A 21,937-nucleotide genomic window follows, 5' to 3' on the forward strand; every position below is an offset into this window, starting at 1 on the left:
CTGTAGATCAAACCCATCATAGCAAAACCTTACGCTGATTGCTCTTTCAAACATTATTGCTTCCCTTACTTAAAATGACAAGAAACCCAAACAAAATCAGGACCATTATAATTTACATGAATAGGTAGATGATTTTGGCTATCTATGTAGTCGTCTTTGACTTCAGGCTTGCAACGAAGGATGCTGTCAGATTTTTCAATGACAATGCAACGGTCTTGCCCAATAAATACACCAATGTCTTGTGCGCTGAAGCCAACATTAAGATTCTTGCCCTGAGAAACAAAATAGAGGAAAAACTCACAAATGTTGAAAAGTCTTGTATAGACAAAATCTTTAACCATTAAGTAGTATGGAAGCAGTTATGGGAGCTATATCTCAAGACTTATTTTGAAAGCACTGCTTGGGTCAGAATTTTGACCAGTTTTTAGCTGTTTCTGAACTAAATGGTAGTTCAAATGTCTTCTAAATCTGGTGTCTCAAAATTATTTACATATTAATAAGTATATACATTTAAATATCTACCAATGCTGCATGCTGATACCTCAACAAATAATTATACTTTTGCAATCATGAAAAGTGGAATTTGAAAAACTATGAGAACTATCACTACCTCCATCTCTCTTCTGTATACGTTTTCATGATGTGTGCTGTACACATTGATTTTTACACACACAGTTAAAGATCCTTCCCGTTTTATATTTATTTAAGATTACCACATTTATCACAGGTTTATGTGTGGGGTCCTTACACTAATCAGTCCACCTCTGCCAAGTCAGAAAATGTTTCTATAGATACTGTGCAGAACATTTGACTTTTTTCCAAGAATGCAAAGAAAGTAACATGAACTCTATTCATGGTTTTACAGGTGCCTGTAAAATAATATCAATTCCAGTGATGTGAAAAAAAAGTCAGTGTTAAGGATTTCAAAATTTCTGCCAAAAAATTATGAATGAAATGTAGCCTATGAGCTTTAATATTCAGAAGGAGTATTGCAAAAATCGGGTGTAGTGGCTGCTTGTCTGGTTTGGAGTTAGGGACAACAAAATGTAATTTATAGGAACATTTTCCTTCTTTTGGCTTGTAGTAAACATCACATTCAATGCATAAATACATTTATGTCATTATTTGATGACAGCATGAACTAAAAAAATGCAAACCAGGCTCTAGGCATCTGTTGTCCTTCCACTTCACATGACTATTATATCCTGGTCCCCTGATTTTATATCTTTTGTGTTCTCTTTTGTCAACTACACTGAGCTCACTGCTCAGTAGTGAAAAATCGAGCTCTATAATAAACACCAATGTATTCTGCCAGTCATGAATACAGCTACTACTATGAACAAACAGCATGCAATAACTGAGGTTGTCTGCATTCCGCAACTGCGTTCCCTACATTTTTGCTTTCGACAGTGGACATTTTCTGAGATTTATTTTTCAGATGCTTTTGCTCTGCTATGCCACAGCATAAAGTGCAAGCAACTGGTTCACATAAAGCTCACATCAAACTCTATACTTCAGGCAAAGTTACCTCTGAACAGAAGAGCCACTTGAAAGGCAGTTCTGGGTAAGCTGATAGATGTGAATTTTCTTTTTAAAAAAGTAAAAACAAAGCATGCTACTTCCTAAATGTAAATGAGTTAATACCTGCCAACTGTGATTATTAAGACTAATTGAAAATTGTATTTTTGTGACATATTTATTGTGACATTTTCTAATTTTTGTTTAATTTCTAAAAATATGGCAACTAATGTCTGATAGGGAGATGATCTTTTCTGCACAGGTAATAAACTTTTTCTATTCCATCCTCTTACCATCTTTTAATTTTCTACCTGTCCAGGTAAAGAAGTTTGCTCACCGACAGTTCCAAGAATTCTTCTGTGCTGACATCAAATTGTTTCAGCTTATTCTCCCCACTGAAAGGAAAGAAGACTGGATCTGGAAAATACTGAAATTCGTTGATATTCCTCAGGTTCCTCAAAAGTTCAACGCCGTCCATCACCACATACAGCCGTACAAGTTCCAGCTGGTGCTTTGTTGATCGAAACAGCTTCTCCACATTTAGTGCAGGACATGTCATTTGTTTTCCATCTGTGCTTGACTGACAAATCTAAATAAACAAAAGATGGTGTATCACAGCATACAACTTGCAGGGGCAAATATTCCAAGAAGGAAATTTTTGCAATCTTTCTCCTTAAGTCAGTATTCAAATGAATTATGCATATCCTTACAGCCAAAAAATGGGCATCAGACAGCTCTATGCTTTTAAAATAATTTAGTCACTTTAGAAGAAATGAAGAGGAAGCAGACTAGATGGAAGCACTTTTTTTCTAAACTCTGATTGAGCTAATAAAGGATAGAGGAACATTAGAATATGCCTGAAGGCATTTGATGTTAAATTTGTTTGTTCATACATTAATACTTCAGAATTATTTACTTGGATTTCTAGATTTCTTAAAAGGTGGTATTGCTTAGTTTAGCTCTCACAACATTTAAAATGCAGCCAGAAATACATAATAATCTTTGTTTTGTAAAACTATTCTCACCTCTGAGGATCCTATATCACTACCATTGTAAATGCCTCTTAGTAATGGCTGAGCAGCAGCATGAAGATTTTCACCTGTCATGGTGATTGTTATACCACCACTGAAAATGATATACACATAAAATGATGATTGGTAAGTTAGCAAAGGCAGCCATTCTTTTAAAGGTAACAGAGGAGCCTAGCTTTCACTTTATATAAACTGAAAAAAGGGTGATACATGTACCACTTCTCACAGAGCTTGAACATGCAAACAAACCATATACACTTTTTTACCTGAAAAAAGATCTGCGTGGGAACATTTCTAGAATGATTGGATCCCTTAAGAAATTGAAAGTCTGCGTCAGAATTATTTGCTCATCATCAATGGTGATAACAATACGTTTCTCCCCAACAGTCTGGCTGGGTGTTGTTGTACAGCTGATAGATGTAGAAGATTTACTGCAACAGAGTTAAAGAAAAAAGATTTTTCTTTTCCTTGTGCTTTACTGTTTTGTTTCTGTATTTTTCTTCAATTCTTGACTTAGGATTAAGCCAATGAATCCATCACATTACAACTGTCATGAAAAACATGATCATAAAGGGATCTGTAAAGAGTAAGTTATAACTGCAAGATCAGATGGTTTGTTGGGTCTGTAATGGGTCTGTAATGCTTATAAAATGCCTGGGTTCATCAGAATCATCCTGGCAATGTAAGGTTAAAGTTCTACCTTGTCATCTCCCATTCATCTTCACCATCTAATAAAATGGGACTCCATGAACCATGATTCTAAGCAGCACTGTGTTTTTAAACCACTCAGACTGTACCCATAGATAATGCAGCTTGATGGCTCAGAGTTGACAAATGCAACGCTCAGATTGGAACCTATGTCCAGATTTTCTCCGCTGAATGAGATATTGGTTCCTCCTGATTGTGGCCCTTTCTTTTACTGACAGATTTTACTTCAGGAATCTGCAAAAAAACAAAAAGTATGATATATTAGTATAGTATATCACAGCATTAGTTGTCTGAAGCAGTACTGATCATGCTGTTATGAATTTATTCTTTCTTTCATCATTTGAGTGATAGATTACAAAGAAAAAGTAGAACAGAGAAAAAGAGGGGAAGCCAGATCACCAAAGAATTATTTCCTACCAAGCAGAACAAAGAAAGAAAAGGTTTTCAGCAAATGATGATTTTCAAAGATGTATGAGGGAGAAGAAAACTGCAAAATAATAATATATGTGTCAGAGGTTTAAAAAGCAAATAAACATGTACAACTGAATGTAACAAAATAGTCTATTACAAGTTATTTGATAATTCAAAACAGAAACATCTATTTCATAATAGTTTAAGCCATACACTAATGCCATACACTTTAAAGTCCATTTTAACAGAGCTGTTTCAAAACTGGTGTTTTCCAAAACCCCTGTAAGCTCTACATAATCTGAAGGTTCTGAACATCTTTTTAATAATAATAAACCTTCATGATCTCCAGTGATTGTCAACTTATGAGTGATGTGTAAATATGGCATAACTCTGATCTGTCAGGTGACAGCAATAGTAAAATTTAAAAAAGAACTGAAAGTAAAGGGAAAAAAGAGAAGCACTGCAATATTGCCCCAGAGCAAACAACAGAAACAACCATCATAATCTTTCAAATACCAGCTATCCAGGAAAAAATATTTGGAACAGATCACAGCATCATACATAGATTTTATGAAAATGACTAAAATTCCTAAGAGGGTCTGTGAAGAATTATTTTAAAACAGTTTGACTTTGGCTAGCCGCTTTTTACAGCTGTTGAAAAAAGATAAATCTTAAACACTTTTTCATAATGAGTATAAATGGCCGACACGTGTACAAAGTGCTGATGAGTGCTGACTATATGAAAATACACTCGCTTAAAAAAAAAAAAAAAAAAAAAAAAACATAACAAAAGAATTACCTTGTAGGAAAATGTTTCATCCGATGTAACTATCCCTTCTAAATAGTAAGGGCGATCATCAGTGTGAATATTTTCCATAACTTCTAATGTCACCACGTCCTCAGTTTCCGAAGCCACTGGAGATGTTTTACAAATTATCCTGTAAAAAGTACTTTCGTTATTAAGACAACTATTGCATACCTTCCCTTAAAAAGGGTTCAGTACATTTATTAAATGTGTTTAAATACAGGAAATACTTCTCAAGATATTAAGGCAACATTGTTCCTTTAGGCTAAAGGTTGATGTTCAGCAGCACAAAGGCATTTAATGCACCAAATCCTCTGAAAGACAAATCATTTATAAGGTTGACACTTAATTTCATCAACTTTCTAGCAAACGTGAATAAAGAACAATAACTTATAATATACAATGAATTCACAGTCTAGTCTATTGTGCTTTCCACTTTTATACTGTTAAGTGTTCATTAAAGAAAAAATAATATTTTAATGATATTAAAAAACTCAAAACAGAACAACAGCTGAAAAATCCTACACAGAATCATTATTTTCTTATCTAATAAGAAGTGCATTTTAGGGTAATAAACAGTGTCCTCTTTAATCAGAATGCAACACAAAGAACATACAGCTGTATATGTATGCAATCTCACACAAGCATAAATACATCCTATTTGAGCATTTTGCATACACATTACGTGATGTATATTTACAGCATCTAGGAGACAAACTGATAAAGAAATATAATCACATAAAATGATATTAAGTACCTATCAGGGGAAATAGCTTCAATTTTGCAATCAGTTCCAGCCACTTTAGCTACGTATATAGAATGAGTACCATTTGTCCCCAGGTCTTTTCCAGTCAAAGTCAGTTTGGTACCCCCCTTCAGGGGCCTGATACTGGGTTGATCTAAACAAATTAAACAAAAATTTGTAAAATCAAAATCATCAAGAAAGAAAATATGTAGTCTCATGCATATGATTGCTTAGAAGTATATGCAATGGCATATATTATAGTCTTCTACTCTCTGTTGTGTGTAGTTGTCAGAAATTTTTGAATTTCTTTCCCTATATGCTGCCAGTAATCTAGTTCAAGTTGACCTTAATCATTAATATGAATCATGTCTCAGTTATATTAGGATCAAGTAAGTCTACCCAACTCTTCACAGGTGCCATTTCAACCATCCTAAGAAGCCAAGTAAATGGCTTTCTACAGCTCTGAATTAATAAATTCATCAAGGAAAATTCCTTTGCTGTCAATTATTGCAACTCGTGTAATGAAGCTGCTTAATAATAATAATAAGCACATGATTTAAATAGTGCATACTCATGCTCATAAGGAGTGTGCTCTTAGTGCTTGAGAAGAGGACGAGACATGGACAACATACTAAGGATGGAAGGATAAACAGTCCTCATGACTAATAAAAGACAAATACTGACAAAATGAAATTAGGTAACAAGAAATGATGGTATACAATACAAAAATACAAAACATCTTCTTAGGAAATTGTCTGCCAATGTTACTATTACATAATACATCAGACATTACATGATACCTGAAGCACAGCATTAAATATAAGCATACATTAAAAAAAAAGAAAGACCCGGCCCTCTTTGAATAGGAGCCAGCAGCACGAAAACCTCCACTCAAAGATGTATCCTATCCATGATTTGGTTGTATATGTGTATTACTACAGGAATAAAAGAATGCAGATAGAATTCAGTTCTGGCTCATGGAACTCTAAACCTACTTCTGTCTGTTGTCATATTCCTCTTTGAGTGCATGAGTCATCAGCTAAAATTGTAGCCAGTTGGCTGTTGGCTTGTGATATAGTGTTTCTATCCTGTTTTGCTATGCTCCACCCCAGCACACTAGGCCATTAGGGTATTGTGATTCTGCAGAGGAAGACAAGTAGGGAAGTAGCCAAAAGATAAAAAAAAAAGGGGGACGGTTGAAGATGGATTAACATTGTATAGACTGCTGCTAGGAATAATGGTCAAGGAAGATGTATGTGTGTTACTGCACATTTAAAGTATTCAATGGTGGGTAGGTGGCAGATAAGGGGAGAGAGTTTCACTATTATGCTACACAGCAACTAAAACTCCTGTGGCCATTTGTTGTTGTTCTGGTGACAAGAATAGTTAGGATACGGTCATCAGAAGAAGAGGGCAGTTGTCTGGCTGGGATGCTTTTAGCTGCTTTAAGTTTTAAATGTCTATAGGGTGCAATATTTTTCCTAATGACTGGGGAAACCTTAGTACAAGATACTAGTTCAAGATTGGGAAGACTGGTCAATAAAAACAAAATCCTTGACAAATGGTAATGGCTTCATAACCCTTATTTTAACAAGCTAGTTCACGTATAATTATAATGAAATACTGCACTTACAGAGTACAGAATAGGTGGACAGCTTGGAGTAACATCTGAAAATGGATCAGTCCATATCTTATTCGTAGGACACTCAATTTTTGTTGTACAAGAGTCCACACACCATCCACAGCCCAAAGGGTCCTTGCTTTTCAAACAGTCCCCACAATCTTTGTGCACAGAACAGGAATGAATTGGAAATTTGTACACCTGTAAAGAAGAAGAATTTTCTTTGTGTGGTCCAGTCAAATGATCTCATCGCATATATCAATATCATATGATATGCATATCACAAATCACATATATACATCAGTTATAAACCTTTGGGAGCTGTGCTTAGATGGTAGTACACACTGAACTGTGGAGCTGGTAGTTGCTAGGCAATCATTCAGGAAGAGACAAACAGGGGTAAATGGAAATGCTTTCTACATGACATCGCGAATTCACTCCCAAGTTGCAAAATGGCGATTAGACTTTTACCTTACAGGAGATATTCAGAAATGCTTTCAGAAGGAAAAAAAGCAATAATGATACAACCATTATCTCACAACTTTGTCGCTAAAAGCAAGACAATGAAAAATTTGATAGATCAAACTTTTTTAACTGCAGAGGCTAAAACATATAAAAGCCTATTCTCTAAATTCTTTAACATTATACATATTTTTTTTTTACAAATTACAAAAGACAGACAGTTGTCATAGTCTGGTCAGACAGTAGTTCATGCTGACATCCTTCTCGGAAAGAAATCCAAACTGAAATACTTTAATTAACTTTTTAAATGTCATGCTCATTTCTTGAAGATATTACAAATTTTGTGCAATAACCTTGTTTCTTATGTATGCTATGACTAGAATATCTATATGAACTCTCTTACACACATAATTTTACCTGCCTGCTCCTTGGATGAATATAACTTTCTTACAAAAACTCTGATGACATACTGACATTTTCTGTGAAATTATAACTCATATGACCTAATAAAACACATAATTAAATCACTGACAACTTCACTGGTATTGTCCTCATCATCACATTGATAAAGAAATTACACTTTCAGAACACAAATGATTAAGGGTTAAAAAATAGTTTTTGCCAACAAAGTGAGTGCAGTGCAACAGAAATGTCAAGAAATGTCAGCATGTAATTAGAATATGCATCTCAAACCGAATGCTGCCTGTAAATAATAGACCTGTTAAAAAGGTCACACTTTAGTATAATGTTCACAATGTTGTGTCAGTGAAAGTGGTTTTTGTAAACTATCCTCAGGCTCATGAAGTAGCCATACAGCTTTGCTCATTGTGTAGGTCTGTGGTTAAAAGATATTTTAAAATTAAACAGTTTTTGTTTTTAGAAGTGCATGTGGATTGACCTAAACTGGACTACCAACACACTAAAGGGTGCAACCAGCGTGAAAACTTTGAGGATGCCCAACTATTGTGATGCCATGAGATGTTAGGGCATGACTTTTTTCCAAAGACTGGGTGAGATGGCTGGTTAGCTGTTTTACACTATGCCAGCAACTAAGGCTACATCACGGTGAAACCTGGGTAAAGACCTTAATGTTCACAGAATAAACCTCTGTAAACAGAACAGTTTTTGTTTGAATTTTGATTATTAATATCTCAATGTACATTACGTCAACTCTTTCTGAAAAGAGTTTTTGGAATCAGATTAGCCTCTATCTAGCCACTCAGAAAACCTATAAAGAATAACATATTACATTACCTTGTTGTCTGAAAGAACATACAAGCTTTTCCCTTCTTTATCAAAGGCTGTATCTTTCTGAATTGGTTGATCACTCAGTGGGTACTCCATATATCGGGAAGAGGTAAATTTGCCTCCATCATAAGTCACTGCCATCTAAATTCAAAAGTTAAACAAAATTTAACTCCGTAAAAATGTTAACACTATTGCTTCAATGTTTATGTTGATGACAATTTGTGCTATTATCACACATAAACCCTGAAAAAAAAATGTGATTGCAAGATTATATACTAAGGATAAACAACTACAGCAGGCATGTAAACAGTCTCTACCAATTATTTGTTATTTTTAATGATGACACATAAATTATTTAAAAAAGTAATACAACATAACAGAATATCTTTAAGCCTGATCTTTAAAATAATGCCAGCCCACACCTTTATAAATCTGCCTGTATTAGTCCCCAGTATGAGGACTGTTTTGCTACCATGAGTGGTGGCAGACAGAGATGTTACCAGCTCTGATGGAAATTCATAAAACACATGTATTTTATCTGAGATGGTGTTATCAAGGGTAGACTGTGATTGGATGATCCTGTTGTTACTATCTCCACAGAAATCTGACACCTGATGAGAGAAGAAAAAGCAATTAGCCTCCTTATTCAGCTCCTCTTTTCTGTCTTCATCTCATACATGCATGCTCTCTCTCTCTCACGCATCCACAAAGCTGTTGATGAGATTATTTCCTTTCAGAAGTGATAGCTACAGTCTAAAGGTTTATACAAGGCTGACAACAATGAACTATTATAGAAATGGCTAAAATTCTAATATAAATTCAATACAACATTCAGAATAGCTAGAAATATAGCTATGCACAGTTACATTCATCTAAAAGCCCCCAGTATCTTGATAGAGATTAAGTCTGTTAAAATGTCCTTCACTGCGACATTGTAAGATTATAAACATTTGCTACAAGTTAATTCATAATCTGTTTTTCATCAGCAACACAGTTTCAATGTAATGCAACAAGTGAAATTTCACTATATGTAGTTACCTGATTTGGACTACATTGCTCCTCTCTGCCATAAAACCAGGAAGAACGTTGCACACCAACTCCGCTTCCATAGCAGTTTGTATTTACAGTAAAATAAAAATTCTTTATGTCACTTTTGCGAATACCACACACAACTGAACCCGTGCAGTTTCAGCCTCAAAAGGCTGTTCGTCTGAAGCGCGGCCCGCAGTAAAAAAAAGCATTTCATCATGCTGAACTGCTGTAAGAATCATTGGGTACTGTTCGCCAGCAAATTTACAAAGCAAACCAATCTCAACATAGGAGTAAAAAGCAACATCATTATTACATATGCGAGAAAGTCTTGGATAAGGTTTACCAGGTGAGGATAAAGATTTCTGTTGCACAGTCAAAAAATAGATAAACTCATCATCATGGAAAATGTTCACAAACTCCATGTGATATGTTGACTTTTGTGAACTTGGTATATCCAGCGCAGATATTGTTGAAGCAGCTTCATCATAATGAAAAAAATTAATGGAGTTCTTGCCAGCAGGGCTTTCAATTTTTCTGACTGAGAAAACATTAGGTGAAAAGTTTGCGTTGCGTCCATCATACTCCTGGCCAACTATAAGGCAGCCCAACTGGTTTGAAAAATTACTTATATGCACAACAACAGATTTCCGACTGCCAAGGAAGTTTGAAACAGATGTGTTAGTAATATCTTGAAAATTTGAGATATTGGCAAGTGAATGCAAACTACAGTTACCTTGGTGAACAGTCCCACAAACAAGAAGCTTCTGCTTTAGTAGGTGAACTTCTAAAACTTTCACATAATTTTCTGTGAGAGCTCCATTGACACATCCCAGTGAAGGATCACAGTCTAGACTGTCAACTTTTGGGCCTAAAGTTAATGATTCAATAAGTTGCAAATTTTCTGTCATCTGCAACAGAACATTCTGTCCACCTAAGAAGACTGTGCCTGATACAGGATCTACAGCTACCTGTAGAAGCCTATTTTCTGCATGATAGGAGTCAACACTAAAGCAGGCATATTGTTGGATTCTGACAGATAATGCTGCCATAAAAATAAGCACTTTATTCAAGCTATGCATTTTTTTTTACCTGGAATTTACAAAATGTCAACAGACCACAAAGTTAACAGAAGGAAAAAGCATACTGCTTCTGAGTTTAGAGGTTAAGCAGACCCTAATAAATATCTCCAGAACTACATTGTCACCAGTTTGCTCTTTTCACAAGAGACATGGTTAACTTTGGACTGATTTATAATGTGACTATAGATGTTTTGTTCTGATGAAAGTCTTCTAAAAGTAAGCTTTTAGAATTTGACATAATGTTGTGTAGCGACACACAGGTGGTGTTCTCACAGTAGTGTTCTCCAGCTCATGACAAGTGATTTATGACTCCACTTTTTCACTCAGAATCCAAGATCTGTCTCTCCATGAATGCACTGCAGATATAAAAAAAATGTTATTTTAATAAAAGGAAAATATAAAACACTCAGTTTGTATGACATCTTTTTCTGATATTTATGTTCCTACAATTATAGGAACTGATTTTTTTTTTTCTTCAGAAATTTCTTCGGCTTTGAAAAATCTATCATTGGACACCACAAAGATAGTTACCACTGTGAAAACAGCTACGTTCAGAAAAATTAAAAATGTGTAATCATGATATCTCTGAAAAAATACCATTTACTACAAATGCTTTGTGCAACGAAAACTAGTTTCTAAGCACTTACACCACAAACGGCAAATAAAATAAGCTACTTATAGTAATAAAGCCTGCCCTTCATCAGACGTAAATGGCAATTATTTATAAGAAACTTAGGAAGGTATCTTTATATTTTAAAAAAAAACGGAAAAAGTACATCCTTTCTTCCTACCCATGTCTCTCTCACAAAGTATCATACGAGCAATAATACAAAACTGCAGCATTTGACTGAAACTACCACACTTTTTATAATGAAAACAAACCTCCTTTTAACATTACAGCCATAATAAAATCGAGTTTTCCAGTCTAAAAATCTAGGGGATGAGTAATTTGTTTTTACCACAAGCACTGCTCACTACCTGAATATGCTGTAATAGACACTATACTTACTAATCTTCATTAGTTGATTGTATAATATAAGTTTGACAGCTAACTTACTACACTAGCACTTAAAGCTACAAGTTTGTAATTCTGAACAAAACCAACAACAGCAAAGTTAAACAACAACAGATACAGATTAAAACAACACATTCAGGCACAGACCTACTATCATTCCACAGGTAGGTTCATGTATTTATGTAAACTTCTTGTGCAAATACTAAAAGTTAGAAGTGACTTGCATACATATTTCTTTTACATGGCATTAGTTCGGGCATATCGCTGGGGAAGTAAAAGACCTCATGTTAGTTTTTAAACTTCCCATGCTGACGGTAATTATAAGTGTCACCGTTGTGCAGCAGCAATGAAGTGGCAGGAAATGATCATCGAGCAATATCCGTATCCGAACAGAAAACTACTGTGGACTTACCATTTCTGTGCATTAAAAAAAGTTATCTGAAAATCGACCGAATTCTACAGCAGTCACTAATCACACAGTCACAGTGACAATACTTCATCGCAGCATAGACAATCCATGGTAGCCTTAATAAAATCCAGGACTTCCGTGACCTTCGACCTCCATCGGTCGTGTCAAGCACGCTACGAAGCCATCGACAAACTCGCGCGACGGAAACTTCCGGTTTCCTGTTGGCTTTGTCATAGCCTGTCTCTGCGGTATACACATGACGACGCCTTTGAGTGCTGTTTAGATTTTCATATTGTTTGAGAGGTAGAACTAGATGAGGGGGTAATATTTTACAATACGCAAGTACGACATTAATTTAGCAAAGCTCGAGGGGTCAGGGGTCACTGTCACCGAATTTTATGAACGAGGGATTCTGAAGCTCGTTTGCATTGAGATTGCACAATAATCACTCTTCGCTTGGATTGTCAGAATAGACAACACACTCCCTGTCCAAATGTCTTCTTGAAACACGAACAGTCTCTGATGTTTTCAGCCTTAACATTTATGAGAACGCGGGATAGTGGAATATGCCCAGTGGCACAGTCCACCCACTCCATCGCCGTGACATGTTGAAAACCATGATAAATATATATAATTCAGATCTTCACAATATATAAATGTTCTCGACTATGTTTCTCTTACCATACGAATATTATCATGCGCATGCAATTGTTCACATTCCTCACAGCTTCAAAAAGCGGCCCGGATTTCGAGGGGGAAAAAAAATCATTTGTGAGAACTGCAGGATGGATGGCGTAATGTAGATAATGGCAGACTTAATTGTTCAGTCGCGAGTAGAGAAATAATTAAGGTGCAGTCTAGCTACGAGGTGCGACTAAATAATGAAATCCGTGGTTATAGTGCCATGATAAGCGAGGATTGGTCTAGTTATAAAAAAAAATAAGCATTCACAGATGTAACTGTTGCTCTTACAGTTGTAAATAGTCGAGTAAATGGATCAGCCATTCATGCAGTTTATTAGCATTTTCAAAATATTTATAGCTAATAATAGACCCTATAAGGTCTGGAGGGCGGAGTGCAGTAAATATAAGATAGTATATAATGACGGTCGTAGCGTAAGCTCGCAAGCGTTAATTAGCATGGAGGGTGGGGTCCTCACTGCAGCGAAACGATCCTGGGTTCAGACCTCGTCTCGGGTCTTAATAGAACTCTGTGTTGTATACTTTTTATAGCCTTTCATGTTACCGCCAGACCCGCCGAGAGCCAGCACGTGCCCCCGGGACAGACGACCTTTCCGGCCTTGTAATTGTAATCGTAAATTAGTTTTCAAAAAATGTAATAATATGATTACAATTCAATTGTCAATATCTACATTTCATTCAGTAACGCGCAAGAGAGAAGTAACATTAGGAATGTGAAGTAGGATATACATCACTACTTGAATATAGAGTTGTTTGCACGTGAGTGGTTAGTAAATGAGGAAAACTGACATCAATTAAGGACTAATTAACTTGTATAGTACTCGTTCCTTAGAAAAAAACTCTCCCGGGTACAATTTAACATCCCCTCTCGTCAGGCCTGGCGACTTCGTGCTCTATTATAATCGTTTTCCGCGATATTCTATTACAGTTATGTTCATTTAGCCCCGCGTGATGTCCGGCTCTGCATGTCCGCCGTGACTGGAACAATGAAATAACTCCTGACAATTAGGTAAAAGGTAAAGGTTGTCCCCTGACCTTTTCATTACGATCGAGTGAGGTGTTCCGATCGGAACCTCATTTTCTTCGGGGCCAGCTTTAGGTCATCTCCTCTCCCTCGCTGACTTCTCCAACCCTGTAAGTAATCAGGTACCCATCCCCGCCAACTGGGTCGACTGGCAACGAAAATACGTTGTTTTTTGTTGTTTTTTTAAAAAATGAGTTCAGAAGGCATTTCCGACTTCTGAAAATTCGTTTTCTTCCACTTGTCTGATTTTTTTTTAACGATGTTGTTTTCACTGCTAACACTCCAAATATCCAATTGGTGACTCATATCACGATTTAAAAAAACCTTTCGTATTACTTATTAATGCATTGATCATGAAATCACAAGAAAAAAAAAACAAAACTTCGATGAATTAAATAAAAACGATTTCCTCGCCTGCTTAAATCTCCATTTGGGCCCTGAAGCCGTGTGTGACATCAGAACTGGTGGTATCATGGCTGACCACAGGATGGCTAATACAAGTTTCCCAGAAAATACCACATCTCTAAAGCCCAAGCGGAAATATTTAAACTATTATGTTGTTGACGAAATAACAGGAAAACCTAGTGGTACTGTGGCTGACCACAGGATGACTAATACAAGTTGCCCAGAAAATACCACATCTCTAAAGCCCAAAAGGAAATATTAAAACTTTTATGTTGTTGTTGAAATAACAGGAAAACCTAATGATGGAGTAAGTGTTCATACGTTTCTAAAGGATTTCAACTTCATTCGTCTACTCAGTACTCTATGGTATGCGAATGCCACTTTTCTCCTGAATGGTTCTCAGATACTGTAAAAGCGCCTTCTTTCAGAGCAAGAAGCGTGTTTTCCCTCGTTCAACAACACGGAGTAGCTGCAGGAACACATGAAGTTATCTCGATAAATGTACTTCACATTCAACATGTCAAGCCACAGTATCATAGCTGTGACAGGCGACACATTATGTGCACACAGTGAATAATAAAGATCATCTGTAACAGCGTTCCCAAAAAGATACCTCTGCTTTTCTTCTAATTTGTGCGGGCGAAAATCTATCTTTTTCTTACTATTATTTACGCCAACAACCATATGAGCAACTATGCCCATATAAAAGTACAAATGTGGTAAATTTTCACATTTTTGACTTTTGTGATAGTAGGTTAGTAAAAGGACAAACATAAATTGCAATGGTCCTATGCAGATTGTAAAATTTGATGACCATCATCGATGCTTACCATGTGGTATTGTGAAATCGTTCTTAGTCGTCTATTTCCTAAGCATATTGTGTTTGGAGTTTTGAAGCTTCACAATCCTCAGGTTCGAACATGTAAGGTTTCATATTTTCATGGGTAGAGAACATCATTTCACATTGTCTTCTCTACTAGTGCAAATCGCTATCTTTGAAACTGGACAATAAATAAACGATGTTTTTTAGACACTGAAATTTATAGAGTATATTTCTATTATCTCCTACCAGAATATAACTCTGACCAATTGGGTAAAAGCGTGCAGGCGATGGCAGCTAACAGGCAAAAAGATGGAGGCGAGCTTTCTTTTGCTGGAGGTCAATTTTGAACTGAGTTAATAGACAATTGCGCTTCCAAAGTGTGCACACAAGAGAAAACTGCTTTATTAGCAGCGCCGTACTTACCGATGAAAAGACTTGCAGCGATCTTTTGTCTGACGATTAGATTGAGCATCAAGAGCTCACAATATTTACAAATAATGATAAATTTCCTCGTAACAGTGGGCGAGTTACTCACGCGGAAGTTCTACAGCTTTACTTAAGCAGATGTCTGAGTTCGTGATCTTTAAGTTGCATCAGAGGAATTAACGGGTTTTTTCTGAGAATTAGGGATGAGTGTGACCAATTGTCAGTTTGACATTTTACAGTTACTTATAAATGACCAGTTATGTTTCTGGTGAACTTTCTCTAAATCGAGCAAATGAAAATGTTTTTATTAATGAGAAAGTAAAAAGTCGCACAAATGATGGGCGTCTTACAGTTTTAGCAGGGCATTATGCTTGGTCAACTTTTCACTTTCAGAGATCTTTATTCTACAAAATGTTAGTGTGCAGAATACTAAATATTAAGGTGACTTATAGTAGTTGAATTCGCATTCCTAAAATTCAGTGCATGGGAACCTTCAAAGTTTTGATGAGAATGAAAATCGTGCGACTTGGGTATGATTGTGTTGTGACAATTGCCGAGAGCTGTTTCACAGAAAGATAAATTACTGTCAAGCTTAATTTAAGCAAAATGTGTCGATTTTTGTGTAGTGGGAATTGCATAAAATGTCATTTTTCTTGCCAATAAGAAGAAAAGAGCTTGACGCAAATTTATTAAACTAAAAAAAAAAAAAAAAAAAAAAAAAAAAATAGAATCCTCATTCCACATTAAGTTCCATGCTTTATTAACCAATCCGACGAAGAGGAGATGTTAAAGAGGTAAGTAAAATATGTTTAAAATCGAGCCCCTAAAAATATTTGAAGTCAATTTTGGAATAAAATACAGTTTTATCAATTGTAAAACTAATGAAATGACCAACGTATTTCTGGAAAACTAATGCTACAACCACACAGAAAAAGTCTCATACCTGTACATTTATAATGAGCAAAACTTCAACAAGGAAGAATTAAAGACAGGGTGTGAAAGTGACTATAACCTGTAGAGGAAATGCATGCTCTGGTGTTGACAGCAGAGACGCCCATCAGCCGGAAGATCTTTAATTTCACATCCTTTGCGCATTTCCTTGTTAAAGGGCAGCATCTATCCAACGTTTACATGTTTAAAAGATTTTAACAGGCTTATATAATCATTTAGTATTTTGTTTTAATAGCCTTTTGTATAAACAATTTATTGTGTTTAAATAAATAAAAAGTTTGCTTATTTCTACAATGCCTTTTCCTCTACCTAAGGCACTTTACATCACACACACAAGGCGGAGAAAACAAACCACCGATAGTTAATCCGATAAACAGGTGTCACAACCAAAGAGAAAGAAAGGTGGGTATGAAAGGTGAAGTAATCATTCTTAATTCAAATGTATTGACGACAGGAGCTACCCCATGATGAGAACAACAATGGCAGCGGCATATGGTAGCAGAGAAGGCATCCATATTAACCAAGCGCTGCTTGTCGGGGTTACATTTCTTTCGTCGATGGCCTCCACTGTTACGTTGATGCCGTCCTCGCGGTCCTCGGAGTTGCCTATTGTCCTCTTGAATACAAAGAGGACGGGACTGCCATCACTCCTGTATTCTATTGAATCGGTTTGGTTTGCTGAAGGATGTGAGGCGATAGACGTTTCCAAGGAGACGGAGTAACCTCTGAACGCCTTGCATTGAAAAAGACATATGTCCTTATCGCTGCTGTTCGAGGGGCGACGGAGTGATGTCACAGTGATGCGGAATCCCTCACCTGCATTTTAAAAAAAGGTGTTGTAATTTACAAAAATCGAAAGAAATGTGTAATTTTTTTAAAAAGATATAGCAAAGATGTCACAATTCACCAAAATATTCTCAGAGGATCTGGCCACTTTTCAAGCATGATAGCAATCCTCAAACCCTAGGTCTGAAGAAAAGCTGAAAATCAGCACACACTGCTACGTTCAAGCAAATGCTCAAACAAATATTTCTGAATATATATGTGGATATTCTTTTGTAAGAAAATATTTCAGCAGAGAAAGCAAAGGAGTTAAAAGCTGTCTCGAAATGTTTTGGTTGTCGAGCTGTTCAGACGTCGCATTTATCTCAGGGGAAGCAGATAACAGTGCCTATATACTCGCGTGCTTACTTAATCTTACACTTGACTGTTGAATTGGTATCTAACTTTTTTGAGGTTAAGTGAGGAAAGGCAATGATTGTTAGTGGACGGGCACCACCGGCCAGCACGCACACACAAGCACACGAACACAAAAACAAGCCGACCCTAACATAAGAACTTAAGACAGAAAATCTCTCCCTGCCGACGACCTAATGGTTAAGGGGCTACCTTATTCGTCCCCTATTTTATATTGAGACATTAAAAACTTATAAAAATAATACGAACACAGCCTACTGTAAGAAAAAATGTCAATATAGCGCAGAATCCATGAATGTGGCCAGGCTCTCCGCGCTTCACATTACTAGGCCAAAGCCAAACATAATAGACAAAGATTTATAAGGAAAGGGTTTTGTAGTTTAATACTCTTTTACAATATAAAACACATATTAGCCATGGACATCTAAGAGTTAAAGTGAAAATGTAGTTATTTCAAGAGGTATTTCCCAAACATGCCCTTTTGAGGCATGAAACATTGAATTGGTTGAATAGTTGAAGATGAGAAAAGCATTGGTCGCTCACCTGTGTGCATGGGAAGCACTTGCATGCGACAATCCCAACTGCCAGAAGTGTCGTTGGTTGGCAGGACAGGGAGAGGTATGGTCAGCGCACGTGTGTCAGCTACTACCACGACGGGCCGAGCCTGACACACTGCCCAAGGCAAGGCAATGTAGGCCATGATGAACTCGAGTCTGTCGCTGCCGGCTGGTGTGTGGAAGTCGATGACGAGGTTGTTGCTGTTGCTCCAGTAAGGAAAGCTATAGCTGTCGCTCAGTGCTATTGGACTCCCCCCATTAAGAGTGAGATAATCATCATTGTCAACTTGTTCGAGGTAGTCCATGTTCCGGATTAAAGTGAGTCTGACCACCATTCCTTCAGGGGCTGTAATATTCCACGTGCAGTTTCGGGCGTCGGTGGTTCCCACGTCTCGGTTGATTCCTTTGAAAGCTTTCTGGTAGCCAGGCATAGCTTGCAGCTAATGAGGTGACACATTGCATTTTAATAAAGAGTACATTGTATGAAGTATATTGATTTACAATCACAAGTACGCGAATATTCTATAAGGAGAAAATTATTGCTTCTGCTTGAGCGAAATATTCACTTTCGGTGTCTGGTTTGAAGAGTGTGATAGAGGAGTAAATTCACAGAGAATATATATAGCAATTTGAATATGGAGTAATACATTTGTCAGAAAAAACTACTAGTGTGGATGATGGTGATAATTTTGAAGTAATTTTAACAATTTAAAGTTTAAAAAAAACTGAAAGCGTGCGCGTTGTTACTTAAAATTACCTACTCTAGGTTAACAATTCCTAAACCAGGTGTAGCGACAAAGACACAACAAAGTTATGTAACTGTCACCACACTGGATAACCTTATAGTGTCTTTAATGTACGCTAAATAATGGTAACATGTGTGGAAGACACACATAGAAAAAGCTCAGCGATTGGTGGCAGTTGGGGAGGAGAGAACTTACCTCTGTCGTTGTTGGACACGCGGTTTCAATCCAGTACGTGAAGGTAACGGGGCTGGCTCCACCGTAGTCACCCGACACGTAGTTTATGAAAAAATCCAACATAAGGCTTGTCTCGACAATGTCGATCTCATCGTCACAGACAGCGATCGTTTGATTCACGAATTCCATAAATTTGCTATACTGTGAAATTCTCTGTTTCGCGACTACTAGTGAATCTTGACTGTCGCTACAGTTGCGGCTGTTTCCAGATGGGGTTCCGGGTTTGCTGATAAGAACTTTGAGCACACTTTTCTGGGGAACCGGGATCTCCCACCAACATTCGATGTTGTTTGGACCCCGAATGGAATCGAAGCTAGAAATCGTTTGGCGAGATGTCGTTGGATTCAGGATCAAAAAGCCATTTTGAGAGCACACCGATTGTGTGAAATGATGCGAAAAATAACAAAACGTAAGATTATTGTCTTCATCTTCACTAGAAGGAGGTGTATAGAAAACAAGAGTAGGCCGACCAGCCATCCCTGCAAACGATTCTTCAGAAACTGAGCATGCGTCGGCGATAAAACTTCTATTTCCGCTATTTTCGTCCAAATCGTAGAATACAAGCTCATTTCTCTTACAAGAAGGTAATTGTTTGTGAACAGTGAAAATGTTACTTTCATTGCCGTTGGCAGGATAAATAATCCAAGCGAGGTTGGCTTGTGTCACCAGTTTGGTCAACGACACGTTGATGCATTTAGAGTTTTCTGTAGCATCCTCTCGAGTGAAGTTAGTTAGTGGAGAAGTAATTTCATTCTCAGTACTACTCTTATCAGCTAGTCCCCGTGAGAAGCAGGGAAAGACAACTATGCAGAGTATGCCAAGCAGAACCATCTTTTGGTTCGCAAGATGCATTGATTATGTCCGGTATGAAGTTAAATATAATTATAGACTTCTTCTCTTTTTTTTTCTCGTTTGGTTCGGATGCACTTATTCGATAACCTGATCAGTACACGCGTCCTAGGAGGTGATAACGAATGTACTTATCGCTCAGTTCTCCTGTTGTCACACGAGCTCTGACCGGCCGATCGTATTTTGTTCAGTTATTAAAACACACACGTTTTGAAAAAAATTGAATAAACATTTCTGATAAGCGAGACAATAAATTTTGTTTGCAGCAGTTAGACAGTTAGTATTTACCTGGGGCAGTACGGACGCGAATGACGAATGGCACGACACTGAGCGGCCATATCATCTGGAAGGGAAGTAACTCTTGTGGCAACCAAGGCACGTGACTCACGCGTTGCCATCAACTGCACTTCGCGGAGTTTGCGAAACTTGCGCAATGGGCCTTCAAGGAATGGGAAGGGACGCAGCTATTTCGCAAGGGTTTGCCGGGTATGATTTAGAAACCACGGGGTGTGGTCAATCAAAATACTGGATACCTATAGCGCTCCTGAGCTACATAACTTAACTGTATACATCACTTCTCAGCGTAAGATAAATGAAATCGGCATAACTGAATTCTTCCCTCTCTAGTTCTAAATAATTTAATAATTTCTACTATTAGAAAATAATGATATAACTAAAGAGAGAGAATTATGAAAATTCCTCCCCTGGCGCCCCATAATCTACCGTCCCATCAATATTTTATTTTCTTTTTCTGCTTCTCTGGTTTTCATTCTGATATTTCTCACTTAATTCCTGGTGTGTTGGTGGCCTTTTTGGGCTTCACCACCCTTCTTACACTTCATTTTTCTTTGCAACCTTGTTCACTCACTATGTTGCTTTGTTTTTAAAGATAAAGGACTTGAGACGATTTACCCCAAAACATTTAAACTTAAAAATATTTTTATTGCCGTGATATAGCCCTAGTTGCTGGCACGGCATTAAACACCAACCAACAACAAGAAAGCTTCTCTGGGTAAAATGACTGCGGTAGCACACGTATCGTTTCGTGAAGGTTGTCTGCCATGCTGCTGTAAACCCTAATCCTGGGATGTTGTTATGTCTTCCGTTGCTGGCAGGTCAATTCTACCCCAAATCATATCACCCCAGTCCTTTCGACCTCCGCTTGAGTTGAATCGACATAAGCGCAAAAGTCGAATTAAGTCCACCTTATCAGTAGTCATTTATCTTTTGAATGAAAACTTCACATGTTGCAACCTTCTTTGCACTTTCAGCCCAGGCATGTTATTTGTTTTGTTTTTGGTTGTTTTTTGACAAACTAGATTAAAGTAGCTTCTCTTTTTCTTCTACTAAACTTATTACTTCCTAATTGGAAAAGTTTGCTTTTCTATCATGTTTCGTTGCCATCTTCAGAGGTAGAAAGAAGCAGAAAATGCTATATAAACCTATACCCAGTAAGGCAGAAAAAAAATTGGAGCTGCGCTGGAAAATATTGGTACATCTGCCTTCCAAGAGGACATCTGTTGGAGTGTCCCTTCATACCACCGTAGTGGGAAGACTATCGCCGGGGTAGCAATTGAGAGGAAAACTATATCAGACCGTTTGGACAAAGATACCGCCCTGTGTACCAGTTACTACAGCTTGTTCCTACACACCTCTTCTCTGTCTACTCACCAAGTAACCAATCCACACACACAGACGCGTCCCGCAAAAAAAAGAGAAAGCACACATAGACATTCACAACATTTTCATTAAGTTATCAATCTCATCACTTTAATCTTGGAAGCAAGATAACTGATATCAGATTATAATTGTTTCTCATTTTTGGGCACGTTTAGCTTCAGACATAAAATGGTTATTAATTTTTTTTAAATCAACTAAAATAGTGAGCGATTGCACAGTCTTTTTTCTTTTTTCTTCTCCTCCTTTAACTGGTACTGGAG

The 21,937-nt window shown here is 37.1% G+C and overlaps 2 protein-coding genes across 2 annotated transcripts in view; both read right to left on the bottom strand.

The window, feature by feature from the left end:
* LOC112559599 (hepatocyte growth factor receptor-like) overlaps window positions 1–12,288 on the bottom strand; it is a 28,192-nt gene extending 15,904 nt beyond the window's left edge. Inside the window, 12 exon segments of the mRNA XM_025230932.1 lie at window positions 117–272; window positions 1,856–2,107; window positions 2,544–2,643; window positions 2,816–2,980; window positions 3,347–3,461; window positions 3,464–3,491; window positions 6,852–7,040; window positions 8,556–8,690; window positions 8,972–9,160; window positions 9,588–9,718; window positions 9,721–11,016; window positions 12,088–12,288. Coding sequence (XP_025086717.1) covers window positions 117–272; window positions 1,856–2,107; window positions 2,544–2,643; window positions 2,816–2,980; window positions 3,347–3,461; window positions 3,464–3,491; window positions 6,852–7,040; window positions 8,556–8,690; window positions 8,972–9,160; window positions 9,588–9,718; window positions 9,721–10,630 — 2,370 coding nt within the window. The 5' untranslated portion in view covers window positions 10,631–11,016; window positions 12,088–12,288.
* Window positions 12,289–16,013: 3,725 nt separating this feature from the next.
* LOC112560875 lies at window positions 16,014–20,712 on the bottom strand. Its single transcript, XM_025232977.1, has 3 exons — window positions 19,110–20,712; window positions 18,155–18,608; window positions 16,014–17,230 (listed from the first exon to the last, which is right to left on the bottom strand). Exons 1-3 carry the CDS (start codon window positions 19,998–20,000, stop codon window positions 16,872–16,874), a joined length of 1,704 nt encoding a protein of 567 aa, XP_025088762.1. The 5' UTR covers window positions 20,001–20,712; the 3' UTR covers window positions 16,014–16,871.
* Between the last annotated feature and the right edge of the window lie 1,225 nt (window positions 20,713–21,937).

This window comes from Pomacea canaliculata, linkage group LG3 (genome assembly GCF_003073045.1).
Source record: "Pomacea canaliculata isolate SZHN2017 linkage group LG3, ASM307304v1, whole genome shotgun sequence".
Lineage (NCBI taxonomy): Eukaryota > Metazoa > Mollusca > Gastropoda > Architaenioglossa > Ampullariidae > Pomacea > Pomacea canaliculata.

What these genes read in the sequence shown, in the direction of transcription:
- LOC112560875 (XM_025232977.1), bottom strand. Translation starts at nt 20,000, where the DNA reads ATGCATCTTGCGAACCAAAAGATGGTTCTGCTTGGCATACTCTGCATA. An exon ending in CGTGTCCAACAACGACAGAG is followed by an intron (nt 18,609 to 19,109) that starts GTAAGTTCTCTC and finishes TCACCTCATTAG; the next exon opens with CTGCAAGCTATGCCTGGCTA. An exon ending in AGTGCTTCCCATGCACACAG is followed by an intron (nt 17,231 to 18,154) that starts GTGAGCGACCAA and finishes TTTAAAATGCAG; the next exon opens with GTGAGGGATTCCGCATCACT.